General features: G+C 56.1%; 2 protein-coding genes across 5 annotated transcripts in view; one reads left to right on the top strand and one right to left on the bottom strand.

The window, feature by feature from the left end:
• Positions 1-22,004, bottom strand: part of LIMS2 (LIM and senescent cell antigen-like domains 2) — a 31,012-nt gene extending 9,008 nt beyond the window's left edge. The window contains exons 1-5 of one of the 4 annotated variants that reach the window (XM_012649947.1): positions 21,959-22,004; positions 6,186-6,345; positions 4,069-4,135; positions 3,742-3,862; positions 2,277-2,836 (exon numbers count right to left, since the gene is read on the bottom strand). In XM_012649947.1, coding sequence (XP_012505401.1) covers positions 2,317-2,836; positions 3,742-3,862; positions 4,069-4,135; positions 6,186-6,345; positions 21,959-21,969 — 879 coding nt within the window. In that variant the 5' untranslated portion in view covers positions 21,970-22,004 and the 3' untranslated portion in view covers positions 2,277-2,316. Of the gene's footprint in view, positions 1-2,276; positions 2,837-3,741; positions 3,863-4,068; positions 4,136-6,185; positions 6,346-20,032; positions 20,060-20,944; positions 21,071-21,958 lie in introns of those variants that run through there. The other 3 variants (XM_012649943.1, XM_012649944.1, XM_012649946.1) reach the window with 3 other exon arrangements.
• Positions 559-2,114, top strand: GPR17 (G protein-coupled receptor 17). Its single transcript, XM_012649948.1, has one exon. The coding sequence runs from the start codon at positions 599-601 to the stop codon at positions 1,616-1,618; it is 1,020 nt and encodes a 339-aa protein (XP_012505402.1). The 5' UTR covers positions 559-598; the 3' UTR covers positions 1,619-2,114.
• Positions 22,005-25,518: the final 3,514 nt, after the last annotated feature.

Here is a 25,518-nt window from a genome sequence, read left to right as displayed (position 1 = left end):
CCGGGATCCCTCACATGGTTAAAAGGAGATGTGACAGGCAAGCGCCCTCCTGCCCTTTGCCTGAGGACATCAGCTGGCCCGGTGCCCAGGCCGGCCAGCCCTCTCCTCCACGGGGGAGGACCCTGCACAGCACGCCCGCTCCCCACTGAAGGGGGCGCCGGTCCCTCCCCACACGCCTCCAGCCTGTTTCTCTTCCACGCCAGGACAGCACCCAGCCTCCTCAAGGGGCTGCTGTGCCGTCCTCCTGGCCCTGAGGGAGTACACTGAGATGCAGCATGGTGAGGGGCGTCAGGTTTCCGGGTCACCTGGCACCAGGCCCAGGCCCTCGCCTGCCAGGCAGGGACGCAGCTGCAGCAGTGGGGAGCTCTAAGGCCTGGTTTTGCTTTGCCTGTTGCTGGAGTTCAGAATGCCTGTGACACTCGCCCGCCCCCACAGACAGGGAGGTCCCTCAGCAGTCCAGAGGCAGTGCCCCTGAGCTGGGTGACGGTCTGCAGGCACCAGAGGCCTCACTTCTGGACACCTGGAGAGTGTGAGGCTTCTGTGACCCATTTGCTTGTCCCTTGCAGGCTTGGCCCCGGGCTCTGCCTCCAGCCAAAGCATGAATGGCCCCGAGGTGGCCTCCCCGGCTCTGATGGCCAATGCGTCCCTGGCCGCCACGGAGAGGTGCGGCCAGGAGACGCCACTGGAGAACATGCTGTTCGCCTCCTTCTACCTCCTGGATTTCATCCTGGCTTTTGTTGGCAACGCCCTGGCCCTGTGGCTTTTCGTCCGGGACCACAAGTCAGGCACCCCGGCCAACGTGTTCCTGATGCACCTGGCCGTGGCCGACTTGTCCTGCGTGCTGGTCCTGCCCACCCGCCTGGTCTACCACTTCTCTGGGAACCACTGGCCGTTCGGCGAGATCCCGTGCCGGCTCACTGGCTTCCTTTTCTACCTCAACATGTACGCCAGCATCTACTTCCTCACCTGCATCAGCGCCGACCGCTTCCTGGCCATCGTGCACCCGGTCAAGTCCCTCAAGCTCCGCAGGCCCCTCTACGCCCACCTGGCCTGCGCCTTCCTGTGGGTGGTGGTGGCCGTGGCCATGGCCCCGCTGCTGGTGAGCCCGCAGACCGTGCAGACCAACCACACGGTCGTCTGCCTGCAGCTGTACCGCGAGAAGGCCTCCCACCATGCCCTGGTGTCCCTGGCCGTGGCCTTCACCTTCCCGTTTGTCACCACGGTCACCTGCTACCTGCTCATCATCCGCAGCCTGCGGCAGGGCCCCCGTGTGGAGCAGCGCCTCAAGAACAAGGCTGTGCGCATGATCGCCATGGTGCTGGCCATCTTCCTGGTCTGCTTCGTGCCCTACCACGTCAACCGCTCCGTCTACGTGCTGCACTACCGCAGTGGTGGCGCCTCCTGTGCGGCGCAGCGCGCCCTGGCCCTGGGAAACCGCATCACCTCCTGCCTCACCAGCCTCAACGGCGCCCTCGACCCCGTCATGTACTTCTTCGTGGCTGAGAAGTTCCGCCACGCCCTGTGCAACCTGCTCTGCGGGAAGAGGCTCACAGGCCCACCCCCCAGCTTCGAAGGGAAAACCAACGAGAGCTCGCTGAGTGCCAGGTCGGAGCTGTGAGCCCCGGTGCCACCCGGGCCAGCCACAGACTGGCTCCCCCAGGCTACTCGAGAGAAGCCCGCCATCTCCCAGCCACCTCCTGAGTAAATAGCCTGAAACCTCAGCAGGTCCCTACCTGTCCCTCCGAGGCCTGAGCCCCTAGGTCACCCAGCTGTGCTCAGTCTTAACCCCTAAAAAAGGAGAACCAAAAGTAGGGATCGCCCAGCCACCCCCTGCAGGGACAGCCTTGGCTTACTGCTTCCTACGGCTCCTAGACATTCAGTGACTTCACCCGAGGTCAGGCGGCGGGGGAAGGGGACCAGGGGAACAATTCCTTCACAATGAGGGTCTTTCTTCCCTGCTAGTCTCCTTCCCACTACAGAAATGCACAGCTTTGAGCCGCTTCCCTCGCCAGCACGCATGTGTCGCCCTGACTTGGCCTTTTTTGTACTTGTTTGTACAAATCATAAACACAACCGTAGCTTTAGGACTACAAAGGTTACCGTGTTTGGCCTACATGAAGCCCTTCCCAGAACTTCTCCTCCCTTCAACCCAAGAATAGCAAAGCAGTGGCACAGGAGGCAGTGGCGGAGGCGTGGGCTCTCCTTCTAGGGTTGTGGCGGCCCCAGGGCACGTCTGCCCCAGGCAGACCGTGAGGTTCTGCGCTGGGGTTCCGAGAGCCAGGGTGGGCCGGGGAGGCCGGGCGGGGCTGGCGTTCCTCACTCACTCCAGCTGCTGCCCTGCCCGTCAGAAAGGAACACTTTCGTGTCAGCTTTTACTTTCCAGCGCACTTCTGGCCTCTTCCGGACTCCCCCAGCCAGTCTGAGGGGCAGCAGCCGTGTGCCAGCCTCGGCTTGGGAGGGAGACTGGACTCGCTGCTGGCACATACCCGGTCCGTGACCCTGCCGGTCAGCACAGTTCCCGGAGCTGCCTCTCGGCCCCTGCACTGCACCCCCTGCCCCCATGGCCCCCGCTTGGATGCGGGCCACGTGTTTGTCCGCGGAGTGGCGCACGCCCCGGCAGCGCGGGCGAAGAGCCGAGGAGGAACTCCAGGAGGGAACGGAGTGCCAGACAGGAGACCGTGTGCCGGGGCGCGTGGCCAGGGGTCTCTGGAGGGGGTGCTGCCTCTCGCTGACATGGGAGATGCACGGGGGAGCGGACTTGGTCCTCAGTGGAGAAGAAATTCGCAGCTCATTATGGGATGCCAGTGGGTGCCAAGTGGAGATGGCACATGGGCAGCTGAGGACAGCAAGGCAGAGGTCTCAGGCTGTCCAGACACTGTGCCCTTGGGGCTCTGGACTCTGTCTGCAAGGGCAGCCACGAGGACTGAGCACAGAGCCCCGCACGCCCATCACGGAGAGACGGGGAGGAGAGTGAGTGGGTGCAGCCACGAAGCCGGAGGAACCATGAGAACTCAGGGTCCCAGGTGCCAGGAAAGGAAGCGTTTCTGCGCCTCAGCAGCTGCAGTGAGAGCTGCTGAGAGGTCTGGGGCAGTGGGAACGCAGGGGAGGAGCCGGTGGGTGTGCTGGGAGGAAGGCCAGAGGGTGCTGTGAGCTGGGGCTCCCCAGCCCGCCTTTAGAAGGGGGAAGAAGGGAGAGGAGAAGCGAGTGCTGGAGGCGGCGCAGGGTGAGCAGGCCACGCTCCACAGAGGCAGGGCCGCAGGTGCTGGTCGGGGTCCCCAGAGCTTGTGCTCCGGGGACCATCCGGAGGGGGAGAGTGAGGCCACCCACTGCGGGGGAGGACACAGAGGGCAGTGCGGGGAGGGCCAAGATAGCAAGCCTTCTGGGAAGGGACAACTCCCTGAGTGCCCTGAAGTCTGTGGCCCTGACTTGAGAGTAAATTCGGGCACCCTGGTTGAGTAATTCGCTCCAGGACACTCAGCCCGTGGGTACAGGCAGAGGAGGTGGCCAGGCGGGGTCAGCGGGTGGGGTGGTTGGGGGCATTTCTAATGCCTCCCGCGAGGCTGTCAGCAAGGAGCGCTCGAGCCCGGGCCCTCCCTGAGCAGGCTCCAGCTCCGTCCTCGCCTGCTGCACCGCACCCTGCGAGGGGCTCGGTACAGGCAGGAGAGCCTGGAACGTGCCTGGCCCTCCGCAAGCGGCACCTGCAGCAAGGGCCCTCCTGCCCGCCGGGAGCCGCCACCTCACCTGCCCGCGTTCTTCACGAAGCCCAGGTCAGCCAGCTCCACGTCGCACAGCTCGCAGCGGAAGCAGCCCGGGTGCCAGTTGTTGTTCATGGCCTTGATGACGCGGCCAATGATGAACTCACCTGGGAGAGGAGGGGGCCCTGTGGCCGGGCTGGCGTGGGACCCCCGGCCCCCCCCAAGCATGGTCCGCGCTAGCGCTCCGCCTGCCCTCAGCCTGGCCCCGCGCGCCCGGTGTGGGGAGGTGGAGCCTGCAGGGTGGGCGGGCAGGGAGGGGCCCCCGGCACCCCCACTCCCCAGGCAGTGCAGGGGGTGTTGTCGCCGCCCTTACCGCAGGATCCACAGCACGGAGCAAACAGCATTTGGAAGTCGTGTTCACAGTACTTCCGGCCTTCGAACTGCAGACGGGGCCACAGAGAGGACAAGCAAACCACTCATCGTTCCCACGAGCCGACCTGGCCCTTGTCCTTGAGACGAGGGCATTCCAGGCTGAGCTGGGGCAGCGGGTCCCAGGCCTGGCCAGCAGAGGGGACTGGCCCACTTGGGATGGTGGGTGCACAGGGAGGGGCCTCGGACGGAGCTGGAGAGGTCAGCAAGGCCAGGGACAGAGCAGGCCAGGGAGGGCGGAGACCACGTCTGAAGTGTGTGCGCCACTTGGCCCTGTTTCCCATGTCTTCTCTGGGTGAGAAGCCCAGCTCCCCAGAGGCCACAAAGACCCAGGGAGGGGACAGAAGAAAGGGAACACTGGAAGGGCCCAGCGGGAGGGCCACGGGAGGACACAGAGTCCCAGGCCAGCACACCAGTGTGCACACTGCTGGGCAGCCGCTGCTGGCAGTGAGGCCCCTCCTCTGGCCCCACGTGTGGCCAGAGCCTGCCTCTGCCTTCTTCTCCTTTAACAATTTTATTTTCTTTTTTTAAGTTTGTTTGTTCCCTGTTCTCTAAAATGAGTGTCTTATTAGGGTGCAACTGGATATAGCTTACCTGGTGACCTGTAGAGGCAGAAGGTCAAACTCATTCAGCAACCAATATCTCCTAGGCACCCACTGAGTGCCAGGCTTTGTTCGAGGCAAACGGCCTCCCCTCCCAGAGCTCTGCCCACCCCTCCACTGACTCCACAGTGGGACAGCATTTCCTAGGAGGCTGAAGGCACCAAGAGGAAGGGCTGTCCACCTCTACCGGGCACATGGCACACCCCACATCCAGCCACCAGCCAATCCCATAGGCTCTACCTCAAAATATCACTATGTCCAGCATCTGACCCGGGTCCCCACCGCCACTGCAACCACCAGTGGTGTGCTGGTAAATGTTTGACAAGTCGCTCTTTGCAGGGGGTGGGGTGGGGGCACTGATGTGTAGTGTTTGCCAATTTCCGTGTTTGCCAATTTCCGTGTTTGCCATTTTCCACCACAGCCAATTTCAAGCTGCAACATGACCTCAACGTGCAGCTGAGATGTGCTGTAGCCACCACATCAGAATGGTGGACAGAAATAACCCCGAAAGCATAGATGATAGTAAAATGTAACAAAATAATTAGGAAGTGGCACGTTATAAGTATTTGTTACCTTCGTTTTTAATAAAATTTCATCTCGTTTTACGTTTATATCATTTAAGTTTTAATAATAGCTGTGTTTCACAACCAGTCTGCAGATTACTGAGGATCTAAAGACCTGCTCTTGTGAGTTGTAGGGGCTCCCCTTCACTCCCATGGGGACCACCGCAGTGATCCAGCACCTGGGCCCCCCAGTCTCCCGCCTCTGTCCCTGCCCCCTTACAGTCTCTGCTCGGCACAGCGCCCAGAGGAGTCCTGCTCAAATGGGCAGACAGTGTGACCCCTACTGCACACGCTAGGTGGCTCGTCTGTCCTAGAGCAGAAGCCGAAGGCCCCGCAGAGGCCCATGGGGCCAGATGAGACCTGCCTCCTCACCCTCATCTCCCGCCCCTCTCCTTCTCGTTCCCCGGGCTTCCATCACACCAGCCCTCCTACCACACTCCAAATGCCCCCGTGTGCTTCCACTGCAGGGCCTTTGCACGTGCTGTGCCCCTTGCCGAGTGCTCTTTCTGCAGAGCTGTGTATGGCTGCCGCCCCTCAGGTCTGCCCACGTTACCTGCCCTGAGCGCCCACCTCCCCTCTGAGATCTCTCACTCCCAAAGCATCGGCACCGTCCGACAGACCGAGTAGCCGCTGTGTTTCCTGTCTGATCCCAACAAAGGGCCTGCCCAGCAACTGCCCAGAGGAGGCTGGGTGAAGGGTGACTCTCCTTTGACACCCATGGCAACCAGGGTCATGGTTCACGTTTCACAGGTGAGGGATGGGCCCGAGCAGGAGTGGCGAGCGAGCACGGCTCTGTGCTGGCTCAAGGCCCACCCGGTCCTGCTGGCACCTGGAAGGCAGACTCTGAGCTGGGTCTGTGACGGCGCCGGTGCCCCCTGCCCCAGGAGCGTGCTCACCTCGTAGAAGAGCCCCTCGGGGAACGGCCGGAAGCACTGGGCGCACACGAAGCAGTGCTCGTGGTACAGCTCCCCGCTGCTGTGGACGATGCGCTCGGCAGGGGCGAAGCGGGCTTGGCAGCGCTGGCACACCGCGTTAGCCAAGGCGTCTGACATGTTGCTGGGGGAGGGGAGAAGGAGGCGGAGGTCAGGCCCGGGTGGGAGCAAGGTGGAGCAGCTGGGAGGCTGTGCCCCGTGGACACGCCTTGCTCTTGAAAGGATAAAATGCCTTATAGGTTAAGGCAGATCGCTTCGGCTCCGTCCCCAGGCAGCTCAGTCTCCGCGGTGCTGCGCCGTCTCCTGGGCTATCAGTGGCCACCTCGGCTCCCACTCAGGCCACCTATGGCCCCTTCCTCAGGGCCCAGAGGGTCTCTGGGGTGTAGAACGTCACCCAGCTGCAGGCGAGCGGCTCTGCATTCACACCCATATTTAATCCCAGAGGTAACCCCGTAGCTACTATTGTTGCCACTGTCTTCCGGATGAGAGACCTTCGCCTGAGAGAGTGTGAGCGTCAGCACTGCGCCCAAGCTCTCAAGCAGGTGGCGGAGTCCAGACTCGAACCCAGGCTGGTCAGACTTCTGGGTTCCTTCTGCACCATGAGCTAGTTCCAATCTACTGCCCCCAAATACACGTAACATCCCAACCATGGAGAAGGCAAGAGCATGACTCCCAGGTGGGGACGGATGAGGGGAGCAATCTTTTCATCCATGCTGGGCAACTGCCTGTCCCAGGGCAGGTGTGGGCTTTCTTCCGGGAGGAGTGGAACGAAACCTCAACTAGAGGGGAAAGGCCCACAGCCAGCCAGGCCCACACTCACTCCAGCCCAGGAGGGGCCCTTTTGGACCCAAGAGTGTGGTCAGGATGTGGCCCCAGACACCCTGCCTGCCTCTTCAACCTCTGGCGACGCTGGCACCCGAGCCTTCTGCTAGGAGAGCGGCACGCAGGTTCTGTCTCAGCATCACCTCCGGTGAATCGGGGTGGCTGCCTAGAAGGCAAGGCAGAGAGGGGTGGCCGGACTCACCGAGCAGCGATGCAATCGGCTGGTAATGTCTGCCCATGGTGTGGCTGGAGAGAGGCGCTCAAGCTCAGAGCCTTTGAGACTGTCTTTCCAGCCTGCCCTGCCTCCTGGGGACGGAATCCCATCAGTCACTTGCCCACTGCTGCGCCACCATGAGCAAATGCTTGAGCAGGGGAGGCTCTAGGAGCGCCTGTGGGGGGGCCAGCCTGAAGGGTGTCAACCATGGGGAAGAGGGGTCCTTAGATGGGCCCAGGCAGTGGAGAAGAGGGCTGCCTCTCGGGGCCTAAGGGGTGGGGGCGGGGGCAGTGGGCCCTACAGCGGGTGCTGCCACAGGGAGATGGACTGGAAACTGGGAAGGGCACCCAGGTGGAATACCCTCTCTCCTCTGCTTAGGGACCCATGTGTCAGGGGCAGGGCTGGAAGGCCACTCAGCAGGCCTCGCCAGGACTTCTGCATGCCTCAGTCTGCCCTCAGGTGTGCTCCAGGGACCAAAGCCACCCCCTGTGTGCACATTTAGGCTAGAGGGGTGAGGAAGCAGGGATGGTGGCAACAGGAGTTGGGGAGAGCCGAAGATGGAAGGGAGCCTCAGTGCCCAGGGCCACTCCCCAGCCGTCCCCAGCTCCCTGCTGGTCTCCACCAGGCGGGCTGGGCAGGCCATCGGCGACGAGGCCTGGCGGCCCCAAGCCACCCCAAAGGGCTGGGCTGGATTTTGGCAGGACAGGCTTGGTTTCCTTCCCAGCGAACACACCCCCAAGGTGGCAGGGAGGATGTCCCAACACCCGCCCAGTGAGCCTTGGAGAGGTCAGAAATCAACAGGAAATCCTGCAACTCTGGGCCTGGAATTCCTTACTCCACAGATGCAGAAAATGCAGCCAAACTAAGAATTTCAGTCCAGCCCCAGCCTTTCGAGTTGCGCTGAAACTCAGACCTCTCCTCCGGGCCCATGTGAGCGCACGGCGTGGCTCATCTCCCGTTTGCCCCTCCAGACCCCTGCTCTCTGCTGGGGAGGCAAGCCCTCGCCCTCTGGCTTCCAGCTGGGCTGACTCAACTCCCACCAGCCAGTTGCTGCTGAACACCGGACCCCCCATTCTAGTCACTGTCACTTCCTGAGTCCCCTCCCATCTTCCTAGATAGACCCTGTTACACTCCCCTCTGTCGCTCCATTTGACGGTGACGTGTGTTTCTCACCAGGACCCGGCCACAGCCCGCTCCCTCCACCTTCCCGTCGACCTTCCAGCTGGCATCCCAGCAGCCAGCCCCTACCCAGAGGACTGCCCCAAAACTGGTCTGTCTCGTTCCCTGGCTGGGTCCCCGGCGACCTCGGGTGGGGGATACTGCCACCTGTGCCCCACATGCCTCGCATAAGCCCTGGCACAGCCCTAGTCTCGGGCAGCAGAACCCCCAACGGCAAGTCCATGAGAGGCTCTGTGGCTGCTTCCCCATGACACCCTGCTGGGAAACACAGAGAACATTCCAACCCCCCGGCAAAGACAGGGATGGGTGACATCGGAAGGCGCCCAGACAACTGAACCTCAGCACCATCGGAGAAAATGCCAGCCGTCTCCTGCGGGGGAGGAAGGGAGGCAGCAAGGCCCCAAAAGATGAGCAGAGACTCCAGGCTCACCCTGCCCAGCTCTAATCCTCACAGCCCAGCCCGGCCACCACTGTGGGACCTGGAAAAGGGCTTCTCCGGGCCTCACTTCCTCTTCGGTGCGGAGGGGCACCAGAGTGACAGTACAGCCTTAGGGAGCCGAAGCGGAGAATGCCCGGCAGAAGCATGCCCGGCCCGGATAAAGAGGGCTGTTGTTTCCCAGCAACCTGGGAGCCTTCCAGAGTCCCTCTGCCACGGCCAGTCCTGGGGAGGCCTGCAGGCTGCCTGGGCGCCCGGCGAGGGGCACAGGGTCAGAGACACGGACATTCTACATCCTCCTCCGCACATTCCAGCCAAAGAACAGGGAGCACGAAGTCTGCCCAGCTCCCCGCAGGAGACATCAGCGCCCAGCCCCAGCACAGCCACACAGAACGCACCACCCGGGACACACAGCGTGGGAGCCAAGCCCCGGAGCCCGGGAGTGCACACCATCTCACACCTCTTCACCCAACCTACCCAGCACCCAGAAACGATCTCAATCTTAATAGCCAACACAAGCCGATTTTTTGCAAGATGTCCCTGAGCTTTATGATTGTCAGCCTGGGGTGGGGTCAAGGGAGCCATCCCTGTGCCTGGTCCCTGTAAGGAGAGGTTGCTGGTTCCAGATAAGGAACTTAAAGCACAGAGAGGGTCAGTAACCTGCTGAAGGTCACACAGGATTGGACTTAGGCTCCCTCCTGTCCCCTCCTGTGGCATCCCATAGGCACAGCCATTCAAGACTGTTTGTTCAACAACCCCAGACCTTCCTCTGTCCCAGCCTCCCACCCACCCGAGCCTAGGAAGACAGTGTGAGGGCCTGGGAAGAAGCAGGGGCCAGCCACAGGGCGTCTGTCACACATGAGATGAGCCAGTGTTGCTGAGGCTGTGTCAACCTGGGCAGCAGACCAAGGGTGTGTGCTCTACAGCCAGGCAGACCAGCTCCCAGGCTGTGCGACCTGCAGCAGAGTGGTCTCTGACCCTCAGTTTTCCCATCTGTAAAATGGGCCAGCAACAGCTACCTGCAGGGGCTGTTGGGAGGGTCGAGTGAGGTAACACCTACAAGCACAGCCCACGCTTCCCTCCTTCATGCGACACAACTTCACTGAGCACCCACACTGTCGCGGGCACCATTCCAGGTGTCGGGGACAGGTACTCTGCTGCAGCGCAGCCCAGAGCGAGCAGCACTGCCTGGGCCTCCTCCCCTGCCCCTCCATGAGGCCAGCCAGAAGCCAGAGTCAGGGGCCACCTGGCTGCACACAGTCAACATAGATTTACACAAAGCCAGCCCCACACCCTGCCACGGGGACGCTAGAAAATTAACACTCTGCTGTGGGCTGCAGTATACACATGAATGTATCGACACCATCAGAAACATACTCCAGACGTACATGAAAGCTGTCCAAAATAGAGATTTTTCTGAAGCCATAGCCGTACGGACCTCTTGGCTCTAGCAGCTTCATTTACTTTTAAGCAGGTACACTTTAAACGTGTCACACTGACAATGGAGAACTGGCAAACGGCGTGAACCGGAAGCTCAAAGAGCAGCAAAATCGAGCAGCGTACAGCATGTGCATGCTTCACGGGACCGTCCTGAGGCCTGATACTCGTCGTCATGCCCTTGCATCCTGGCCATGTTTTTGTGTTGCCTCCATACCGTGGAAATCGCTCTCCAGCAAGGCCTCTGGCCTGTCAGTGCCCTGGCCGCCCACCGCCTGGTACCACCGTCACGCCCCAGACGTCCAGGGTCATCCAGGGGCCAACAAGTGAGGGTGCCTGTTCCAGCTCTGCTATGCGCAGGTGAGTTGGTCTCCCCAGCCTTGGGTTCCCCACCTGAACAAGGGGCTCATCCAGTTCCCTCCCAGGCGGGATCCCAGCACACAGCAGGTGCTGCACCGACGGCCGCCCCGCAGCCTGCAGCTCCCACTCCCTACCCAGCACCCGCCCTCTTCCTCTGTTCTTAGCCAAAGACACCTTGATGGTTCAGTCTCTAATTCTCCTCTGGCAGCCTTCCCTGACCCTGGGCACACAAGGAGCTCAGAGCAGGCTGTATTTTCACTGGGTAGCATTAGCTCCTGCTTTCCTTTCCTCCCTGGGTCCCCCAGCTGCTCCCCCTACCTCTGCACTGCTGCTGCCTGGCCCCCTCGCTGGCCCCCTAGCCCCTCCTCCAGCCTCCTCTCCCACAGTTCCTCTCCCACTTCCTCCCCTGGGGACCCATCTGCCACTTTGATGCAATGACCCCAAGCCCACAGCCCCACTGCTCTCTCTTCCCAGTTTCTACGGGACGCTTCCCCTGAGATGGCCCTGGAGCACTGCAGACCCAGCACGTCCAGGAGCCCCGGACCCCAGCTCTGGGAAGCCACACTGCCATTCAGCTCCCCCTCCCGACCTCCCCACCCCTGCTAACCTAGCCTCTGAGGTGCCCTGACTACCCACCCCCCCCCAGCCCAAAAAGAGCCTGTCTACACAGGCAATTTGCCATGGAATGAAGCAGGTCAGGCTTCGGAGTCAAGTCCAACCTGGGTTCAAATCACAGCTCAGCCTTTTGCTGGTTGGGCTCCAGCAGGTTCCTTGACCGCTCTGGGCCTGCCTGCCCGTCTACAGAGCGCAGCAAAATTCCCGGGCTGAGCGCAGTGATGGGGTACATGGGCTCACTGATCCTAAGGCTCTACCCTCAGCGCGCCCTGCCCAAAAAGCTGGTCACAGATGACACCAAACCCAGCTAGATGAAGTCGCGCCGCCTGCCCGTCGCCAACCAGGCGGTCCCCGCGTGCTGGGCTCGGAGCCCACGGCCGTCAGAAGGCCTTGGCAGGGCGGCCCGGGCGGGGTTTCCGAGGGGAGGCTGCAGCCCAGCCTTCCGGCCATTGTCCCGCGCCCCGGTGTCGCCTCTTGCCACCTACCCGGGCGCGGCGGGCGGCGGGCTCTGCCGGTGCTGGCGCCGCCGGTACAGCCCCGACGCTGCGAGCGCGCCCAGCCGGGCCGCCATGGTCGCCGTCGCGGTCGCGTCGCGGGCGGCCGGCAGAGGGGCCGTCGGGCCACCCGGCCGCGGAGGGAGACGGGGCAGGGCGGCCGCCTCCCCAGGCGCCGCGACGGCCGGCCGCGCGTGCGGGCGCCTCCCCCGCGCTGGTCCCAGCTCACGTTACTCGCTGGGATGGCTCCAAAGGGCAGCGGAGGCAATTCCAGATAGAAAGCGTATTGTTCCCCGCCGAGGGGGCAGCTCGTGAAAGCAGACGCTGGCAGGGCGGGGTCTGGCTGGGGAGAGGACTGAGCCGAGAAGGTCCCAGGCCGCACCGAGGTGAGGTCCACAGTGACAGGGCAGGATGCCCAGGAGGTCTCGGTGGGATGCCACCTGCGCAGGAGGAAACTCTAAGCCCCTGTGCCGATGAGGGCAGAGTCAGCCTCAGAGGGCGGCATGGGACTAGCCAGTTTGGAAACGCTGCCAACAGTCAAGAAACTGATGAGGGAGCCCCCATATGCCCACCTCTGCCTTGTTCCCTTCCCGAGAGCCTGTGCCACGAACGCCAGCTTAGGACACCCAGACCAGGGCAGCCCCTGTCCCCTGGGATCTGGACAACAAATAGCCAAGCACCCCAAAAGAGGTCCATGATGTCAAAACTTAGAGAAAATGTAACCCCCCGGCCTGCCAGGAAGAGCAGACACAGAGGGACCAGATGGAAGACCAGCAGGAAGGCACCATTTCATGTGCATTTTTATCTAAAGAGATTGGCAGGGTACATGTGATCCAAGAGTAAACACCAACAGTCGGCATCTAAACCGTGGCCACTGCCGGCCAGGCAGTCACATGGTCAGCAATAAAACAAGGATCCAGAGTGCTGGCGGAAATCTTTAACACTGATTCTATTTCCCTGAAAAAACTTTTTAGTAAGGTCAGAAAGCTTAAGCTTAAGTATCTTCTGCCTTCCCAAAGAAAGAGACAGTAGCCACCATTCCAGGCAGCAGGGCACTGGTCCTCCTAAACTGGGGTGCGAGGAAGCCTTGGAGGGGGTCTCCTGGCACTCAGATGCCAGGCGCACACCGGGAAACACACACCACCTAGCAAGCCCAAACAGGGGAGGTACTCACTGAGTACTCTGGGGTCAGGCTGCAAGCCTTGAGTACAATATAATTTGTAAATGCAGCCCAATTCCAGAAGTACCTAACACTGATCAATTCGACAAATATTTCTTTAAAGGTGGCCCCAGGGTCCAAAGGGCATAGTGACAGATAGCCTGGGGGTGAGGGGCCAAAATGGACAAGGAACCTCACCCACTCTCTGACACAGACAGCTGATGGCTTAAGAAAACTTATGCAGAAAGTTTGGTTATGGCAGCTTCAAGTCAATGCCCTGGGGCCTAGGCCCCTCTTACCACCCCAACTCAGCCCCTCCCACGTGGAAATCCTGAACGCGGGAACCCAGAGCTCTCATCCAGAGCCACAGTTTCATGTAAGAAGGAAACACTTATTTAGGGCTCCTAGGATCACACACAGACCTGAGAAGGAGGGTATAGCCACAAGTGTTTTGTACAATGTAATTTGTAAATGAAGTTCAAGTACAAGGTTACCATTAGATACGAAATGTCTGATTTCAAATCAAAAGTGTAGTTTATAATATCTCAAACAAGAAGCAGTACAGTTAATCAAAGTATGCTCCTAAACTATTGACACAGTTTTGCCATCTTAACAGTAGCTTGTTTATGCCAGCACCGAAGAAGCCTGGAGATCGCGTGGCGATGACATTGCCAAAGGTGTTTTCCAACAGCTTGTTGAGAATTGGATATAGTTTCTTGCAAGAAGTGGTCCAAAGCCTGGAAGAAGTGGTGGTCAGTTAGTGCAAGGTCTGGTTACTACAGTGGATGACAGAGAGTTTCCAAGTCCAGCTTCTACAGTTTGAGCAGCGTTGTTTGTGCAACATGTGGTCAAGTGTTATCTTGCAAGAGGATTGGCCTGTCTTTATAGACCAATCTCAGCTGCTTAATCGCAAGCATCCTCATCATTTTGTCCAATTGGTTGCAGCAGACATCATCCGCTATGATTGATTGACCAGGTTTCATGAAGCTGTAGTGGAAAATACCAGCGCTGGACCACCAAACAGACACCGTTAGCTTTTTTTGATGAATATTTGGTTTTGGACTGTGTTTTGGCACTTCGTCTTTATGCAGCCATTGTGCCAAATGCTTGGCAATTGTCAAAAAGAATCTATTTTTCATCATATGTAATAACTTTATGTCTTAACAGTAAAGAAAGGCAAGCTTCAAGACGATTTCTCTTCTGACACTCGTTTAATTCATGTAGTACCCATCTATCTAGCTTCTTTACCTTGCCGGTTTGTTTCAAATGGTCCAATATTTTTAGAATAGTAACATCAAACCTTGCTGCTAATTCACACGTAGGTTGAGATGGATTCGCTTCCACTACAGCTTTCTTTATCATCCTTGGTGTCAGGTCGCCCACGTGGCTCATGCTCAAGATTAAAATCACCAGAATGGAACTTCTCAAACCATCCACGTACTGTGCGTTCATTAGCCACATCCTTCTCAAACACTTCATTGATATTTCAAGTTGTCTGAGCTGGATTGGTTCCACGATGGAACTCATATTCGAAAACAACATGAATTTTTGACTTATTCATGGTTTCACAAAAATTGCTCTAAAAAATTTTTGAAAGATAATCATAAGCCACAATGTGCATTTGAAAGACTGAGGCTGTACGTTCACAGTAAAAATAAAACAAGATGTGTCAAAGTAAAATGTTAGAGATATCAACTGTCAAACTTAGTATTTAAGGAAATCAGACATTTCATACTTAATAACCTATTACTAATGAATTCAAGAAATATTTGCTGTGAAAGGGGGCAGCAAAAGCTATTAGAAATCTAGAGTGCCTTAGAGCCTGACTGAGCCCCAATCCCAAATCTCTGCACCGCCTTGCCACCCATTCTGCAGCCTGTGCTACTGCAGGGGTAGGTGGGGGCCACGCAGGTCTCCCCAGCCAGCATTCTGGCTCTAGAGGACATAGTTGTGAAAACACAGTGTGAGTGATGTCAGCATCACACTCAGTGTGAGTGACGATCTCCAGAAGTTTGTCTCTCCATAAAAACAATGAAAAAAACCAGCAAAAATAGTCAGAATCTCCTTTTTCAGAATTCTGCAAATTCACCAAAGGTTTGCAGTAACCCTGGGAGCATTTGGTCAAGAAAAACAGACGAATCTTGTAATAACAGTGAGCTTGGTGGTATTTTAACTTACCCTAGTCCCTTATCCCTGCTCGCTAACTCCATGGCTGCCCACATTTCCAAGCACGAGGGAACAGAACAGAATATTACAAACAACTGTATGCCAATAAATTAAATAACCTAGCTGAAATGGAGAAATTCCTAGAAGGACACAAACTACTAAAATGGACTCAAGAAGAAATAGGAAATCCAAATAGACCAGGAACAAGTAAAGAAACTGAGTTATTAACTAAGAAACTTTCCACAAAGAAAATCTCAGAACCATATGACTTCACTGGTGAATTCTACCAAATGTTGAAGTAGAATTAACACCAATCCTTCACAGAATCTTAAAAAAAAAAATGGACCAGGAGAGAACACTTCACAACTCATTCTACGAGGTCAGTATTACCTTGATATCAAAACCGGACATGGACATCTCAAGAAAGCTATAGACCAATATCCCTTATGAATATAGATGCAAACATCCTCAACAAAATACTATAAGCAAATCTAGCAGTCTATAAAAAGTGTTATACACCATGATCAAATAGACTTTATCCTAGGAATATAGGGTTGGTTTAATATTAACAAATCAGTGTAATATACCATATCCATAGAATACAGGGAAAACACTACATGATCATCTTAATAGATGCAGAAAACACATCTGACAAAATCCAACACCCTTTCATGATAAGAACACTCAACAAACTAGGAATAAAAGGGAACTTCCTCAATGATAAAGGGCATCTACCAAAACCTACAGTGAACATTATACTTAGTAGTGAGAAAAATGAACACTTTCTCCCTAAGGTCAAGAACAAGACAAATCTTATCACTTGTTTTCAAAATTGCACTGGAGGTTCTGGCAAGGACAAAAAGATTGAGAGGAAGACATAAAACTATATTTATTTGCATATCACATACTCTTATATATAGAAAACTCTAAAGATTCCCCCCCAATAAAACCCTATTACAGCTAATAAACAAGTTCAGTAAATCTGCAGGATGTAAGATCAATATGTAAAAATCACTAGCAATAAGAAATCTGATAAGAAATTAGTTTAAAAATCCCATTTATGATAGCATCAAAAAGAATAAAATAATTAGGAGTAAGTTTAACAAAAGAAGTGCAAGACTTATTCACTGAAAACTACAAAACATTGTTGAAAGAAATTAAAGAAGACCTAAATAAATGGAAAGATATCTCACGTCCATGGATTGGAAAATTTAATATTGTCAAGATGGCAATACCACACACCACACCAAATTGCCCTATGGTTTGAAAGCGATCCCTATCAAAATTCTAACTGCCTTTTTTTACAGAAATAGACAAGCTGATCCTAAAATTGATATGAAAATTCAAGGGACCCAGAATAATTAAACAACTTGAAAAAGAACAAAGTCTGAGGACTCATGCTTCCCAGTTTCAAAACTTACTACAGATTTAAAATAATCAAGACTGTGGCACTGGCGTAAGGACAGACATATACATCAATAGAATAGGACTGAGAGTACAGAACTAGTCCTATACATCTGCGGTCAATTGATTTTCAACAAGAGTGCCAAGACCATTCAATGGGGAAAGAACAGTCTTAACAACACCTTAACAGCTATATGCAAAAAATTTATTTTAAATCCTTACTTCATGCCCTATATAAAAATTGACTCTCAATGGATCAAAAACCTAAATGTTAGGGCTAAAAGTATAAAACTCCTAAAATAAAACATAGATGTTTTCATCTCATGACCTAGGATTAGGCTAAAGTTTCCTAGGTATGACAACAAAAACTCAAGCAACTAAAGAATAAGTAAATAAATTGGACTTCATCAAAATTTAAAACTTGCGCATCCAAGTTTTAATCAAGAAAGTGAAAAAATCTACAGAAAAGGAGAAAATATTTACAACTCATATATCTGATGTGTCTAATATCCAAATATATAAAGAATTCTTAGAGTTCAACAATAAAAAGACAGCCCGACTAAAAAATGGGCAAAGGATTTGAATAGCTATTTCTCCAAAGAAGATATACAAGTGGCCAACAGACACATAAAAATATGCCAAACATTGGCCATTAGGGAAAGGAAAATCAAAACCACAATATGACAGCACTTCACACCCAGACAATAACGAGCGTTAGTAAGGATGCTGAAAAATTGGAACCTTCATACATTCCAATGGAATATACATCAGGAATAAATATAAATGTAAAATGGTTCAATTATAATATTTGGAAAACAACTTGGCAGTTCCTCAAAAAGTCTAATATAGAGTTACCATATGATCCAGCAATTCCAGTCCTAGGTATGTGCTCAACAAAGGAGAAAAAATATGTTCACACAAAAACTTGTGTAGGAATGTTCATAGCAGCATTATTCATAATAACCAAAAAGTGGAAACAATTCAAATGTCCGCCACAAATGAATGGATAAACAAAATATGGTACATCCATACAATGGGATATTATTTAGCCAAAAGAAAGAATGGGCTGGTCCAAGTACAATGGCGTTTACAACTAATTGATCACAACCAGTTTCAGATCTCTTTGTCCCTTCTCCACTCCCACTGCTTCACTTGACTGGCAAAAAACGACTAGCTAAAAAAAGGAAAAAAGAATGAGTACTGACTCATGCTACAACATGGATGAAACTCGGCAACATTCTGCTAAACGAAAGAAGCCAGGCACAAAAGACCACGTGATGTATGGTTCCATTCATACGAAATGTCCAGAATAGGCAAATGTGTAGACACAGAAAGCGGATTCGTGGCTGCCAGGGGCTGGGAGGAGGGAGGAGTGGAGACTGACTACAAATGGGTACAGGGTTTCTTTTAGAAATGATTAAAATGTTCTGGAATTAGTGGTGACGGTTGCACAATCTTGTGAATGTGCTAAAAGCCACTGAACTGTATACTCTAAAAAGATGAATTTTATAATATGTGAATTATTTCTCAAATCTAAGAAAAAACACACACACAAATAATGAAGAATGCAATTATATAGCTTCCTAGAGGCAGGCACCGAGGCCAGCGGCAGGTGGGGCTGCCACCCTGCGGTGCTGATGCAGCTGGCCTGCAGAGCGGGTGCTCCACCCGACTCCTCCCCAGGTCCGAGCACAACGCAGTCTCTTTGCATGCCTCTGATGAATGGCAAAGTCCAACCCCATAGGGAGTTTGACTTTGAACGATTTTACTTTCTTAGTTTAAAACTAAAACATTGTTACAGTAAAAATACGGTCATATTTTTATGACCCTCAAGCATGGGTACAGACACATGGCTGGTTTTACTTACATACATCCAGTTGTCTCATCTTAGCAAGATGACTGACTTCGTCTCACGGAAGTATTCAGTGAGGCATCCATTAAGCAAGTCACCTGAAGTGAACATTCAGCTTCAGCAGCTGAAAAGCTATGCCTAAAGTCATGTGCCTCCCTTTGCCCTCCCCCACCTGGAGAGGAAGACCTAAGGAAGGGTCAAGGATGGGTCGGCACAGAGTCACAGAGAGAAGCAGGACAGCCACTGCGTGCAGGAAGCCTGGGGACCCCTCCACAGTGGTACCTGGGCCATCCTGCCGGCGCACAGGTGCTGATTGTTAAATTTCCAGGAATTCTGCCAACTGTGACTGCCATGTTGCTAGCTTGAAACGAGCCGAGGTGGGGTATGGACACGGGACTGGACACCCGACACAGATCGGGCCCTCTGTGCCCCCCTGTGCCACTGGCCAGTCAGAGGAGGTGAGTCAGCTCTAGAAGCAGAAGGAATGGGGAGGAGAGGAGGGGCCCTGGGCGGGGCCCACCTGGCCCATCTGGGGCTCAGGGCTCAGCTATGTCACAGCTTTACAAGCCACGTCATTTGTCACTCACTTCACACTTTGCTTAAACCCTCACTCCATGGCAGCCCATGTGCTCTGCTGAGAGCTCTGGCTGTCCCCTGGCTGCCCCCTGGCTGACTCTGGGCATGCTCCTCACCCAGTGGCAGAGGGATAAGACTGGTGGATACGAGGGCTGGGATCTAGCAGCCTGCTCTACGCTGTACCAAGCTCAGGCTCAGCACACGGGATGGCATACGACAGCCTCAGTGCGTGACTGTCACATGGCGGGTGGCACCACACTCTATGGCAGGCCAAGCCATTGAGCTGTCACTGCTGTGGGCACCAACACCCAGGCTCCATTTCCAGGAGTGCCAGGAATGGCTGAGTCCCTACGTAGGTGGCCTTAATATCTTCCGTAGAACAAAGGTAATGCCAAATGTCCCTTCTGCTGTGATAGTCCAAGATCCTGGGGTTTGAAGTTCCAAAGTCCCTGGGTCGCAGGCTGGGGCTGAGCCCCTCTCCTCTCAGGGCATGCCCTGTCCGCCAGCAACCACGCCATGCTCTGGGCCACATCCGCTCTTCTGCCCAGCTCAGCCCTCTCTTGGGCTTCAGCCCCTCACATCCAGCTGCCTCCCAGGTGTCCCCTTAGACTTGCCACAGCTCTTCGAGCGCTTCACAGCCCAACCGAGGGTGCCGTCCACTTCCAGGCCCGCCACCATAATCAGGGCTTCCTCTGTCCTCCGGTACCCACCCACAGCCGCCAACCCCGAGTCTGCCTCCTCTTCTGCCCCCTCAGCAGCCCTTTTCTCTGCACAGCACCCACGGGTGCATCTGCAAAGTGCATGACCACACGCGCCACTCCAGGCCACTCTGGTGGCTCCCACTGCCCTCCCCCTGCTCTTGCCTGCTGGGGTCCTGGGGAGAACTAGCAGGGAGAGCCCCTGAAGGTGTGCGAGCAGATGGAGTGCTTCCCAAGGGCAGCCTGGCTCCAGGCAGTAAGGGGGTGGCAGGGATGTGGGGAGAGCCAGGCGCCAGGCGTGTGGAACTGCCTGGCATCATTCGAGGACAGTGGACATGGAACAGGCCTCCTGGCATGAAACGGTGAAAACGAAAGCTTCTGGGACAGGAAGAACCTCACCTGCTCCAAAGGCCGTGTCAGGTGTCCGTTCCTCGCCACCAGCCTGGCCCAGCTCCCTATGTAGAGCGCGGGGACGTGGCACGGGCAGGCGTGCAGCTGGGGACATTTCAAGGGAGGCTGCAGCTGCACACTCGCTCACAGATCGCTCACAGCCACATCTCACACACACGCACCAAGAAAGAAGAACTGCAGAAGGCCACCAAAATGTTCATAAAGGGTGGTGCTGAGCAGTGGAACTGTGGGTTTTCCTTCCTTGTTGTGTTTCTGGGATTTTCCTAATTCCCTAAGACGAGAAGTAAAACTCCAACAGTGTTCTCCAAAGAGTAATCGTCGTCCCTGGTGGTTTGGTGACTAGCACTTCTCAGACCCAGGCCCCGCAGCAGTGAGGGCGAGGGAGGGCGGCCCTGCTGCCCCACCCCTGCCTTCCCAACCAGCCCATCTCCAGGGAAGGCCCAGGGGACTCGGGTGAGCTGGCCCCTGCGGCAGAACACAGGTGCTGCCAGGTCTCTGATGCCCGCCCGCTTCCAGCTGAAGTAGCTCTGCCTTATTTCTGATCGTTCCTGCGCCTCTAGTAACCACCTCCAAGAACCCCACCCCACCTCAACACTGCTGCTGTGGCTGCTCCTGACTCTATTTCTTTCTCTCCTTTCTTTTCCGAGAAAACTGAGGGCGAACCAGGAAGCTGGCAGGGGAACCTGTGGGGGACAGGAGGCAGGGCCCCCCAGCACACTGCGGGTGACCACAGGCAGTCTGTGGGCCCACAGCTGCCACTCTCCTGGGGATGCATCCCCCCATCTCACTGTACAGAGGGACCCTGGCCAAGGTTTGGGGGTGTCTCCAAGTCGGGGGAGCTGGCCTCGGGAAGAGGATCGGGGAGTGGGAATTGAAGGGCATCTGAAGGGCAGGACTCACCAGGTGGCAGCTCACATGCTATTGTGGGCTCCTGGGGCTGCCCAGAGACCTCAGGCTACAGCCTTAACTGCAGTCAGAGGCAGCAGCACCCCTGCAGGCCTGGGACCACTCTGCGCCTCCATAGGACTTGGAGCCTGGGCACTGCCCTCCATTCCCCAAACCCCTTTCCCAGCAAAGCCCAGGGCCTGGGGCTCCCTTCTTCCCCAGGAGCCCTAAGTCACAGGGTGGGGAAGAGCAACTTCCTGCCCGGACTTGGCTGGAAGGGGCCATGGGTCTCAGAGAGCAGCCCCTCCCACTCAGGCTGAGTCATCCTTGCACCCAGCCATGTTCCAGAAAGGACTGCAGAGGCCAACACTGGCTGGACACTGGTGGACATGTGATCGGCCTCCTGAGTCACTCAGCCTCTGTGGCCTCTGGTTATCTCATCTGCGAAATGGCAACAAGAGGCCTGAGAGAGGAGGCGGGCCAGGCCCCAGGGAGTTCCCGGTCCCCAACCCGCCCCTACGCAGCTGGCACTTGTGCTCAGTTCTGGCCATGTCCCCACACACCCTTTACCGTTTTTTAACATTCCTACCACCCCAGCTTCGCAGAGGAGGAAACAGAACGCTCCAGACACCACGGCTCACCCAGGACTACACGGCGGGCTCGGGGAAGCCGCTGGAAGCCTGCGACACCGGGAAAGGTTTTAACCTCGCCCTTTCGTTGCTGTGTGACCTTGGGCACGTGCCCTGCCTGCTCGGCCCTGGTTTTCCCTTAGTGAGCGGATGGCTGTGGCATCGCGCGGGGTCAGGCGGTGGGGCGGGCAGGGCTCCACCTGCTGCTGCCGACGCCCGCCCCCGCCCGGGGAAGAGACGCAGCGGGCTGGGGGGGCCCTGCCCGACGGGCGCTTCGGCCCAGCGCGCCGCGAGGCTCCGACGCCCCAGGTCGAGCGGCCCGGGGAGCCGGGGTCGGGCGGAGTCGCGGGGCTGAGCAGGGGGCGCCGCCACCTGGGCGGGGCGCGGGTGGGGTCGTTACCTTCCCGTCATGGTGGCTGCGCGCGGTGGGCCCGGGGCCGCCAGGGCACTGCCTCTGCCGCCGCCGCCGTCCGGGCGCAGCGCAGGGAGACGCCTAAAAAAGGCCGGGAGCGGCTCCGCCCGCCCTCCCGCCCGCGCGGTGGGGGTGCTGGGGGCGGTGGGGGGTGGCAGGGCGGGCGCCCGCGCGGGGGGGCGAGGGGGACGGCGGTGGCCACCCAACCACCCGCAGCCCAGCTCCAGGGACACCCGAGCCCGGCGTCGGTCACGTCCTCCCCACCCGGGCGCTGCTCACCACCTCCCGGATTCCGGGCATAGTTTTCCTTTTAAAGGGAGTGAGGTTACAATAAACGCGAGCAAGCACCCCCTCCACGCCCCCGGGACGCCCCGCCCGGCGCCCCCACCCCCGCGGTCCCTGGGCCCACCCGGGACCGGGACACTTGCGCGGGGGCGTGGGGGCGATGCCGAGACCACCTCCCCGCCCGGCTCCCAAGCCGGAGTTGCCACCAGCCGGGCCAGGACGGCCTGTCGTTATTCCTGGGCGCCCGCACCAAGGACCGCAGTCCGCGTGGTCCCGCCCCCAGGGAGGCCAAGGACCGGGTTCACGCTCGGATGCCGGCCCATGCCCTCCCCGGGAAGTACGCGTTTCATCTAAGTGTGCGACCCGTCCCCTGACTAAGCAAACGGTACCTTCAAAATGACAAAGCCCAATGCCCACGTGGCGGAGCAGAACCAGGGGCTTTCTATATGAAGCGCTATAGACAAGCCACAATAAGAGGCGTTAAAATAACCTGGTGATAGAAAACCATTTAGGGGAGCTATGCTGAGAAGATTAAACAAACAGAACAAAACGTCCTCACCAGGCTAAGGGCAGATACCCCCAGCTGCGCCCTGGAGCGTGTGAACAGCTATTATTAATCTCCAGTCTCGGCAACCGCCAAAGACTATCTAGAAATGACCGTTGGAAGTAGAACCCCACAAATAAACCAACAGTGGAATTCAGAAAGGTGAGTTGATAGGAACGTGCAGTTCTGTCTGCTGAAATAAGCTTGGAAAAGACACCTGTTCAAAGTAGCCGATGTCTTGAAATGAGTGTGGTTTGCAGTTATTTCTTTTTGCAATTGTGTCTTAGCTGATTCTGTTTGACTGTAATGTGGCGGTTGATTAAGCATAAGTGTGGATGGTTTCTTGGTTCATTTGCCCTAGCGGGAGAAAAGCTTCCCGCGATCTCTGACGCAGAGGCGCAGGCACGCTGGGGCCTGGCTTCGGAAATCCACTGCCAGATGGTTAGTTGAGCCCTGGGGTCTTGTGGAACTGAAGAGGATGAAAAGAACAGGGCAAGACACCACTGGTCCCCACTATCTCCTTCCGGGGACCCCATTCCTGCCTGAAATCCTCCCTTCCTATGATTGCTGGGCACACACAGATCTGCCTGTGGCCAAACCAGGACCCTCCACTGCTCACCCACCCACCCAGCCAGCCTCCTCCCCGGCCGGGGCAAACTTGTGAGAGCTGGTGGGGGTTGTGGGCACTGCTCAGAGAGATACAGAGGCTGCAACGGCTGGGCAGTGGGCCATTCATACATTCCTGTGCTCGTGCATTCAAGAGTATTTATGCTATGCAGGGACTGGAGGTGAAGCGCCGAGCAAGACGTGGACCGGGCTCTTGTGGAGTTCAGCAGGGGGTAAGGGATGGACGATAAACAAACAAATAGATACCCAAACTTGATTTTAGACAGGGATCAGTGCCGCAGAGAAAAGGACAACAGGGGAAGGGGCTGCTGTAGAGCGGAAAGGCAAGGAAGGCTTCTGAGCAGGTGACATTTGAGCTAAAACCTGGGTGAGGAAAAGAGCCAGCCCTGCAACCACCTGCAGGACAATCATCCGGCAGAAGGAGCGGCAAGTGCAGCAGCCCTGAGTTGGGAATGACCTTGGGGTACTCAAGGTCGGAAAGAAGGCCAGCGCATCTGGAAAATGGGGGGGGATAAGGGAGAGGGACGTCCAGGTGGCAGGGCGCCAGGGCCACCTAGGAGTTTGGATTCCACCCTTGGAAGGGTGGAGGATCTGAGCAAGGGCAGACAGAACACTCTGGCAGCAAGAGTGAAGCCCAAAACATAACTCTGAATTAAAAAGCAGCACCTGCTCCGTCTATAGTAAGTTCTAGAAAAGAATAGGTGAGATTAGTCAATGGTGGAAAAATTCAGAATGGGGACTGCCTCGGGGTGGGGTGGGGGACAGGGATTGACTGGGAAGAGGCTGGTGGGAGCTTCCTGGGGCAATGGTCAACGTCTTCATGGGGTTTAGGTCACGTAAGTGTTTATGTGTTTGTCAAAACTCACGGAATATACGGTTAAGATTTGTGCATTTCATTGTATGTAAATTTTACCTCAAAAGAAAAAAAACTGTAAACAATATTGATCTCTGGTTAATGGTGTGCATGCCGAAGTGTTTAGGTGGAAAAGTGCTGATGTCTGTAACTTACTTCGAAATACATTTTTGAAATCAAGATGAACTGGGCACAGTGGCACGCCCCTGTCACTCCGGAGGCTGAGGCAGGAGGATCGCTTAAGCCTAGGAGTTTGAGGCTGCAGTGAGCCATAATGACGCCACTGCACTCCAGCCTGGGTGACAGAGCAAGGTTCTGTCTCAAAGCAAAACAAAACAAAGCAAAACCTCAAGATGGGTGAGTAAAGGGATGGGCAGATGAAGAGAGACGTGGTAAAGTGAGTCTGCTACGATATTAATGGGAGTGTCTCAGTCGTCGGTATCTTGAGTATTCCACTTTGATGAGTGCTTGAAATTTTTCATATCGAAACGTCATTGGGAAGGTTTCCCTGGCTGCTTGCTGTGTGTGGCTGCTGTGAGTGGATGCAGGGACAGTCTGATTAGAGGCACCGTGAGCATCCAGGAGGGCCTGGAGGGACAGTAGGGATGGCAAGAAGGGTCAGATACAGGGTCTGTTTTGCAACCAACAGGATTTGCTGAGGATTTGGATGTGGGGGCGAGGCTGGCACCGGTGTGGCCATTGTGTGGCAGGTGTGTGTGTGGCAGGTGTGAGTGTGGCGGGCGGGGGTGTGGCGGGCGGGGGGGCCAAGATGACTTGCAGGTGCCCTTGCTTTCCTGGATGTCGGCCGCAGCGGGCAGCCCGGGCAGGTTGTCAAGGGGTGACGTTGCATTTGGGGCCTTGCAGCAGAGGGCTGTGGGCATCCAGGGGAGATGGCGGCGGCCTCTGTGAACCTGGCACTCAGAGGAGAGCCACTCTCTGGCATAGTTGTGGAAGGTTTGGTGCAGAGAGAATTTCAACCCTGGGACTCAATGATGCCCCTAAAGGTGTCTGTGCCCTCCAAGAGCGAGAGGTCGGGGGAGCACGGGAGACTGAGCAGGGCAGTGGGCAGACAGGAGCAGGAGCGGGGAGACGCCACAGAAGCCAGGAGGGACAGAGCTCCGGGGAGGAGGAGCAACTGCCCTGTGTGCAGGCTGAGCTGAGGACGGGGAGGGTCTGGGTTCAGCTCAAGAGCAAGCCCCTGTGAGTGAGGGGCCGCATCCACCTGGAGAGGGGCAGGTG

This window comes from Propithecus coquereli, unplaced genomic scaffold (genome assembly GCF_000956105.1).
Source record: "Propithecus coquereli isolate 6110/MARCELLA unplaced genomic scaffold, Pcoq_1.0 Scaffold307, whole genome shotgun sequence".
Classification (NCBI taxonomy): domain Eukaryota; kingdom Metazoa; phylum Chordata; class Mammalia; order Primates; family Indriidae; genus Propithecus; species Propithecus coquereli.
Note: the sequence above shows the minus strand (reverse complement) of the source record. Positions and strands in the feature narration are given on the sequence as shown.